Source organism: Etheostoma spectabile, chromosome 9 (assembly GCF_008692095.1).
Source record: "Etheostoma spectabile isolate EspeVRDwgs_2016 chromosome 9, UIUC_Espe_1.0, whole genome shotgun sequence".
Classification (NCBI taxonomy): domain Eukaryota; kingdom Metazoa; phylum Chordata; class Actinopteri; order Perciformes; family Percidae; genus Etheostoma; species Etheostoma spectabile.
The window spans coordinates 1379909-1389321 of NC_045741.1; the positions used below are offsets into that span (position 1 = coordinate 1379909).

A 9413-nucleotide genomic window follows, 5' to 3' on the forward strand; every position below is an offset into this window, starting at 1 on the left:
CCACTGCTAAGGAGAGGCAACAAGCAGACGAGATTTGTTTGGGCCAAGAAACACAAGGAATGGACCTTAGACCAGTGGAAATCAGGGCTTTGGTCTGATGAGTCCAAGTTTGAGATCTTTGGTTCCAACCGCCGTGTCTTTGTGCGACAGAGAAAAGGTGACCAGATGGATTCTACATGCCTGGTTCCCACCGTGAAGCATAGAGGAGGAGGTGTGATGGTGTGTGGATGCTTTGCTGGTGACACTCTGCATACTGAACCAGCACGGCTACCACAGCATCCTGCAGCAACATTCCATCCGGTTTGCGTTTAGTTGGACCATCATTTATTTTTCCTCTCCGGGAACCATCACCTTATCGTGGTGGAGAGGTTTGGTGGCCCTATGAACTGAGGGCTGTGTTGTTGGAGCTTTGTGCTCCTGGTAGGGTCTCCCATGGCAAAGAGGTCTCAGGGGAGGGGCCAGACAAGAAATGGTTCAAGAATCTTAGGAATATCAAGGAAGGGATAGAGGGACCCTGCCCGTGGAAGCCGGGGCCCCCGTCTGGAGCCAGGCCCAGACGGTGGGCTCGTGAGCGAGCGCCTGGTGGCCGGGTTTGCCACGGAGCCCGGTGGGCACAGCCCGAAAAAGCAACGTGGCACTTCTCCCTCCAACATGGGCCCACCACCTGTGGGAGGATCCAAAGGGGTCGGGTGCGCTGCCACATGGTGGCGGCGAAGGTCAGGGGCTTCGACGGACCAGACCGGCAGCAGAGGGCTCTGGGGACGGGTGGAACTCTCCGTGGGGGAAGTAGCCGGAACTTGTGCGGGAGGTGGGCTATCAGTTAGATCTGGTGGGGCTTACCTCTACGCACAGTCTCGGTTCTGGAACCGTACTCTGGATAGGGGTTGGACTCTCTCCTAATCTGGAGTTGCCCAGGGTGTGGGCGCGGGCGGGTGTGGGGATACTCACAAGCCCCGGCTGAGCGCCGCTGCGTTGGAGTTTACCGGTGGACGAGAGGGTCGCCTCCTACGCCTGCGGGTGTTGGGGGGGAAAACTTGACTGTTGTTTGTGGTATGCCACAAACAAGAGTTCGGAGTATTCGGCCTTCTTGGAGACCTTGAATGGAGTCCTGTATGGGGCTCCAGTAGGGGACCCTTTGTTCTCCTGGGGGACTTCAACGCACACGGGGCAATGATGGAGATACTTGGAGAGGGTGATTGGGAGGACGGCCTCCCTGATCTAAAACAGAGCGGTTGTCGTTGTTGGACTTCTGTGCAGTCATGGATTGTCCATCACAAACACCATGTTCGAACATAGGGATGTTCATAAGTGTACGTGGTACCAGAGCACCCTAGGCCCAAGGTCAATGATCGATTTTATAATCGTTCATCTGATCTGAGGCCGTATGTTTTGGACACTCGGGTGAAGAGAGGGCAGAGCTGTCAACTGATCACCATCTGGTGGTGAGTTGGGTCAGGGGGTGGGGGAAGACTCTGGACAGACCTGGTAAGCCAAAAAGTGTAGTGCGGGTAAACTGGGAACGTCTGGAAGAGGCCCCTGTCCGACGGGCTTTCAACTCGCACCTCCGGCGGAGCTTTTCGTGCATCCCTGTGGAGGCTGGGGGCATTGAACCTAGGGGACATGTTCAAAGTTTCATGCTAAAGCTGCGGCGGGGAGCTGTGGTCTTAGGGTCTTAGGTGCCTCAAGGGGCGGGTAACCCACGAACACCCTGGTGGGACACCGGTGGTCAGGGAAGCGTCCGACTGAAGAAGGAGTCTTTCCGGGATATGTTATCCCGGAGGACTCCGGAGGCAGTTGCAGGGTACCGACGGGCCCGAAGGCTGCAGCTCTGCCGTGACAGAGGCAAAGCGCGGGTATGGGAGAAGTTCGGAGAGACATGAGAAGGACTTTGGTCGGCACCAAGGTGCTCTGGAAAACCGTTCGCCACCTCAGGAGGGGAAGCGAGGGATCATCCAAGCTGTATACAGTAAGGATGGGACTTTGTTGACCTCAAATGGGGAGGTAATAGAGCGGTGGAAGGAGCACTTTGAGGAACTCCTAAATCCAGCTGACACGCCCTCTGTGGTGGAGGCAGAGCTGGAGGATGATGGGGGATGTCGTCAATTTCCCTGGCGGAAGTCGCTGTGGTAGTCAAACAACTCCAAGCGGCAAAGCCCCAGGGATTGAGAGATCGTCCAGAAATGCTGAAAGCTCTGGGTGTGGAGGGGCTGTCTTGGTTGACAAGCTCTTCAACATTGCGTGGAAGTCTGGGACGGCCTAAGGAGTGGCAGCCCGGGTGGTGGTTTCCCTCTTCAAAAAGGGGGACCAGGGTGTGTGCCAACTACAGGGGTATCACACTTCTCAGCCTCCCTGGTAAAGTCTACTCCAAGGTGCTGGAAAGGAGGGTTCGGCGATAGTCGAACCTCGGATTGAAGAGGAACAATGCGGATTCCGTCCTGGCCGTGGAACAACGGATCAGATCTTTACTCTCGCAAGGATCCTGGAGGGGGCCTGGGAGTATGCCCAACCAGTCACATGTGTTTTGGGATCTGGAGAAGGCGTATGACGGGTCCCCGGGAGAAATTGTGGGAGGTGCTGCGGGATATGGTGAGGGGGGTCCCTTCTTAGGGCCATCCAATCTCTGTATGACCAAAGCGAGAGCTGTGTCCGGGTTTCGGCAGTAAGTCGGACTCGTTCCAGGTGAGGGTGGCTCCGCCAGGGTGCGCTTTGTCACCAATCCTGTTGTAATAATATGGACAGGAATCGAGGCGTAGTCGGGGGGGGGAGGGTTGCAGTCGGTGGGCTCGGGATCCCACGGCTTTTTGCAGATGAAGTGGTCCTGATGGCATCATCGGTGTGACCTTCAGCACATCTCTGGATCGGTTCGCAGCCGAGTGTGAAGCGGCTGGGATGAGGATCAGCACCTCTAAATCTGAGGCCCGGTTTCAGCAGGAAACCGATGGAGTGCTCTCTCCGGGTAGGGAGTGAGTCCTTACCCCAAGTGAAGGAGTTTAAGTACCTTGGGGTCTTGTTCGCGAGTGAGGGGGACCATGGAGCGTGAGATTGGTCGGAGAATCGGAGCAGCTGGTGCGGTATTACATTCTGTTTATGCACCGTTGTGACGAAAAGAGAGCTGAGCCAGAAGGCAAGCTCTCGATCTACGGGCAATTTGTTCCTACCCTCACCTATGGTCATGAAGGCTGGGTCCTGACCGAAGAACGAGATCCAGGGTACAAGCGGCCGAAATGGGTTTCCTCAGGAGGGTGGCGGCGTCTCTAGAGATAGGGTGAGAAGCCAGTCATCGAGAGGAGTCGGAGTAGAGCCGCTGCTCCTTCGCGTTGAAAGGACCAGTGAGGTGGTTCGGGCATCTGGTAAGGATGCCTCCTGGGCGCCTCCTAGGGAGGTATTCAGGCAGTCCAACTGGGAGGAGACCTCGGGGAAGACCCAGGACTAGGTGGAGAGATTATATCTCCAACCTGGCCTGGGAACGCCTCGGGATCCCCCAGTGGAGCTAGTTGATGTGGCTCGGGAAAGGGAAGTTTGGGGTCCCCTACTGGAGCTGCTGCCCCCGCGACCCGATACCGGATAAGCGGTCGAAGATGGATGGATCATTTATTTTTCAACAGGACAATGACCCCAAACACACCTCCAGGCTATGACCAAGAAAGAGACTGATGGAGTGCTGCGCCTCCACAGTAACTGGATCTGAACCCAAACGAATAGTAATCAGAGCAAAGGGTGGCTACTTCGAAGAAACTAGAATATAAGACATATTTTCAGTTATTTCACACTTTTTTGTTAAGTACATAGTTCTTTTTGATACCTTCAGTGATAATCTACAATGTAAATAGTCATGAAAATAAAGGAAACCCATCGAATGAGAAGGTGTGTACAAACCTTTGGCCTGTACTGTATATATATTTTACGGATCAGGAAGAAAGTTGTGCTTGGCTTAGCTGTTATGTAGCTTTTAATGTTTGAGATGTCTTGCTTTCTACTCAGTTTTATCTGCTCTGTTGCGTCCTGATGAAATCAATATTCAGAAGGAGGAAGCAACTTGTTCTGTTCTCAGTAATAGTATTTCATTCTGATGGGTCTGCAGATGCTGCTAGATATCTGTTAACTGTTTTTTAAATTTAGCACAGCAACATCTCTCAAAAAGGAATAGAAGATACTAAAATGTTGTACAATAAATGTTTTTATAATAGCCTTTCAGCATCACACCTAGGAAGAGCTGTTGTTTAAAACAAAAAAAGTTTCTTTTCTTAGCTTCTTTTGCTGCTTTCTTTTATCTGCAGAGCAAGGAAGAGGTGATGGCAGTGAGGCTGCGGGAAGCTGACAACATAGCTGCTATGGCTGAACTACAGCAACAGATCTCAGAGCTTGAGATTCAGGTAAAATCCCAACACACTACTTGTTGTGATTTTCTGTAACATCAAAGTCCTGTCTCTGCATCAAGCTTTGAATTTCCTCAACTCCTTTGCGAACCACATTAAACATATTTAAACTTTGCTTAGAAATAGAGAGAAATGTCCCATCCAGGAATGTGTGTACAGACAAAGCTGAGTTATATTATTAATTTCATTGATGCAAGGAAGACGGTTTGGTAAGTCAGTATGTTTCTCAGTTATCGCCGTCATGGTTTACCTACATATCATTAGACCTACACTGGTTGTTGTTTGTTGGCAGGGCTCTGATGGGGAAAAAAGACAAATTTTCATCAGCCAAACATAAAAGAATCTTAATCTGATAGCAATTGATGTGTTGCTTGCTGATGTTGCCTAGGAAACACCAGTGTTGATTAAATCTGATCAAAGCACCACACCCACGCAGTACTCATGACGCAGATAAGGGTTATTGTCATATCTTTTCCAATTTTAACTCATTTAGTCATCAATATGAAATGTTTTTTTACGCTACATTAGACATGTAGCGTGAACAGCAAATGAGAAGATGGCAGGATAGAGAGTTTAGTAAAGATTTGTATTGTCTTTTTTTCTTTTTCTTTTTTTTTACAAATCTTAACTTAAGTAAAAGGACAAATCCACCTCAAATCAGAATTTACACATTTTCCAAACCTTAAATCTGGATGAGAAACAATGTAATATGTGATGTCAGATTATATTATTATGATTTAGTTTTTCAGTTTAGTGCATTTCACAGCTGAAACTTAGTTACCTCAATTTTTTTTTTATGTGAAAATTCAAGATGTCACTACATCTTATTTTATAACTGCGGTTAAAGCACAAAACACTGCCATGATATTTAATGAAGTTGGCAGACCTACATGTAAACATACTCCTTGTATGAATACAATATCAGTATACAACCACATTGTAGGGTTTTATAAGTATAAACTAATTGTATAAAGTATACATCTGTGACTTTTGGAGTAGGCGTTGGAAAGTTCCTTTGTACCTTTTATTTACTGAATTTAAGGTGTTTTAGATTTAACATTAAGACTTTTTATAAGTTTGACACCTACAAAAAACCTCCTCCCTCTCATCCCCTTCACATGCACACACAATCACACTGTGTGGTCTGAGGTTTTGTTACTAAGTGATGGAGCAAAAACATGCAACACCAAAATTTACCACTACCGCCCTCATACTTTGTAGAATTTGAATTCTCAATAACTCAAGGCATTACACTTTATTTACTCCCCTATTTTCCTTTAATATTATGATTAGTTAGAAAATGTGTTTTATAGCAAGCTTACACATTTTGTTAAATGTTTCTATTAGGAGCAGTGTGTTAAATCTAACTTCTGTCTGAACAGAAATCACTGTGCCACTGTTGGCTTCTTGGTCTGTGGTTTGGTTACTTGCTCTATATGTTGTGGGTAAAAACTGCTTCAATTACAAGAAAAAGTCCATACAAAAAATAAATCAGTTTCTTGCCGTTCTTTTCAGAGATGGTTTGACACATTTTGGTAACAATTAGCAGCTTGCTCTATGATGTGAGAGGTCACTATCTGATCCGATTTAACTTTGTCTGAGTCAAAATACTGAGTGTAGAAGACAAAAGAGCAGATATCAATGAAGAGCCAACCACTTTAAACATTAAGGTGCCTTATTGTCCTTCAATAACAGACAAATTTGCAGAGATTTCATGAAGAGAAACTAATTAATGATAAAATCCACTGAGCAATGATGAAAACATTGTTAATGAAACTAAGATGTCTAGAAAGGTTTATGTGTAGGACTTTTGAACTATCACAGTCACGGCCTCTGTTAAACGCCACTGCTCCACCATCTCTGGGCTCATAGGAAGTGGTTTCTCATCTCGGAGCAGAGACTCTACCAGAGGTGACATGCATGGTTTATTTTGAGGTTTCTATGACATGCTCAGAGATTTATACTAAATGTTATAAAGGACATTCTTATTTACAGTTTACTCTGTGTTTGGTTGGGTAATGGGGAAAATGTATCCTGTCATTAATTTTACATGTTCAATATGCTATGAAAAAGCAAACTAATGAAACAAATCTTTTTTTTTTATAATCTGTTTATTGATCCCCTATGGGGAAATTACAATTTTCACTCTGTGTCCACACTTTGTTAGTTAACACACAGACCTGAACTACACACGCACACATGCTCAGGATCTATACATGCATTAATGGAGAGATGTCAGAGTGAGTGGGCTGCCAGCCGAACCAGCGCCCTGAGTGGGTGGGGGGGGGTACGGTGCCTTGCTCAACAGCACCTGGCAGTGCCCAGGAGGTGAAGTGGCATCTCTCCAGCCACCAAGCCACACTCCCTACTTTTTTTTTTTTTTGGTCCATACAGGGACTTGAACCAGTGACCCTCCGGTTCCCAACCCAACTCCCTACAGACTACCATCTGTACGACAGTTAAAATAATTTCACTTAAAAGAGCAATTTTAGATCGATCATATCTTCTTCTTATTTTTACTGAGAGGCAGCTAATTATTAAATTAATACATTGAATGTTTAATTATAGTTGTAGTGCAATAGCTAAAATATTACTTTAATCATAAACTTTCACACATCCTTCGTCGATGTCTTTGCACATTCAAAATTAGCTATTTGTTGTTGCCACAACAGAGATGATGATTGATTGATTGATACTCTTTATTGATCCCCTACGGGGAAATTATACAAATGCACAAACAATGTGAAAAATAATCTGAATATGCTGACTGAAACAACACAGTCATGATATGCTAGTGCATTTCATGGGAAATTTTTTTCCCATCCTCATATTCCCCTTCTGTTAAAATTTATTTAATTCAACAGATTTAAGAATGCAGGAGTGTGAGGAAGACATTTTTTGTGAGACGTTTGACATCTCCTGCCACAGCGTGACACCTGTTGATTCACACAACTGAACACGAGGAAGTCTTATTAACTGCCTTATCGTTGTTTTGGAGCGGAGAAACCTCAAAAACAATACATTCTTGGAATATTCTTACTTGTTTAGACACCCTGTGAGAAAAAAAAGTCCACTGGGACACACTGTATTCAACCCCACCTTACCACAGGAATCAAAAACCCCATCTGTATTTTGGGGTGTTGGCAAACCAGAGAAGACTCAGTCTCACCCCTCACCTTGACATCCCAGCCCTGCTATGTACGCACATCTTCCCTTTTTGTCTCAGTGTTCCTGTGCTGCAGCCTGTGGTTTGAACGCACCCTTCACTGGTAAAACTGGCAGGTTCAAGGGTGTGATTGAGGTTTGAAATAGAGTATGTGTTTGTCTCTATTGCCTGCAGATGTCTTCACTGAGGAAGATAAACATCACATGGGCTGTTTAACTGTTAAAGCTAACAACCAGCCTCATCCCTTGGGCCCCAGGAGGAAATCAAGCACAAATGACACTTGTGTTTCCCCTGACATCTGGCACTTTGTGATGCTGCTTTTTTAGTAGCGGGGCTCTGGTATCTGCCAGTGTTTGTCCTGCTTGTACAGTAGTTAAGTCCCTGGGTATTACGTGTTTTTACATGTATGCTGTGTATACCATTTAGTTCAAAGTTTAACCACTTTGCTCTACAGATGCCATAATGTTTTTCACCTTCTATTAACAGAAAGAAGAAGGAAAGGTCCAAGGCCAGCTGAACCACACAGACTCGAGCCAGTACATCCGCGACCTCAAAGACCAGATAGCAGAGCTAAAACATGAGGTGAGACTTTTGGCATCAGGGCCATTGGTAATCACACTACCTTTTTTTCCTTGTAGAGATTCAGATTTTGCAGTTGCCATTTCTTTGATCTCGCGTTTCAGAAGATTTTACAACATTCCCTCAGATATGGTTTTTCTTTGAGGCTAACATATTAGAAGAAGTGTTAACAACACCCAGAGACTTCCTGTGCATAGTTGACATTGCACACCTCTTGCAGATACCTTCAGAGACATAACCTACAGATGTTTCTACAAGAAGGTTTTACCAAGCTGATCACAGAGTAGAACCAAGATAGATGTGCTTTAAGAGTTACAATTTACAACTGAAGATTTGATCTGAATAACAAGTAAAAATGTGATTTGTGATTAATTAAACTGACATCAGAGAAGTGAAAGCATCTCCCACTAAACTTGATACCTTAAACATTTACATTGACCCTTTCTTTAGTTCTTATTTTTTATGATGCATGTACAATGCAAGAAGGTCCAATGTCGTGTGTTAAAAAGTTGTCACGGAATAATTTTCTGCTTAGTGATTGAGAACCTCACTTTATTGTCTTCCAGCAGATCAGTGATTTACAGAATGAATATCATATCTTGACATCTGTTATTGAATCAAAACAAGCAAGAACAAAAAACTGGACCAACACAGTTGGTAAAGTTTAGTTAAACTGGAGTTGCATTCGTTTCTTCTGACTGCAGTTTATATTAAGGCAGTGCAGTCACAATCATTTCCTTTCTCACTTGGTTTTGCCTTGTGGTCATCTTGGGTGACTGGCCTGCTATGAATCATGCTAACTCAAGTGTCTGCAGTGAGCAAACCTGCAAGCAGAGAGTGGTGCATGACCCCTTACCTTCCTCCCTCATAATTGAAATTAAAACCTTACATCATATTGCTGGAAATTGTGACTGCAGCCTGGAAGATGTTGATTAGATCACAATTTCCTTTTTCCATGGCAACAACAGGAAGGCTGTCTGCCACATTTAGACAGGTGCAGGTAAATGTGGGTTTTTGTTATTTTTGGTGTTGTGCTCTGAACTGGCCTCTGAATGCATCTCTTTCTACATGTTTGTTTGCTGCATGGCAGGCTGACTCAGGTGAGTTGGAACTAGAGCTGGGCAATATATCGATATTATATCGCTATTGTGATATGAGACTAGTCATCTTAGATTTTGGATATTTGTAGTATCGTAAAATGGCATAAGTGTTGTATTTTCCTGGTTTTAAAAGTTGCATTACAGAAAAGTGATGTTATTTTCTGAACTTACCAGACTGTTGTAACTGTTCTA

At 44.9% G+C, this 9413-nt stretch overlaps 1 protein-coding gene across 1 annotated transcript in view; it reads left to right on the forward strand.

The window, feature by feature from the left end:
• The window catches only part of LOC116695735 (EVI5-like protein), a 74551-nt gene that overhangs the window by 55432 nt on the left and 9706 nt on the right, over positions 1-9413 (forward strand). Inside the window, exons 18-19 of the mRNA XM_032526174.1 lie at positions 4278-4373; positions 8029-8124. Coding sequence (XP_032382065.1) covers positions 4278-4373; positions 8029-8124 — 192 coding nt within the window. The remainder of the gene's footprint in view (positions 1-4277; positions 4374-8028; positions 8125-9413) is intronic.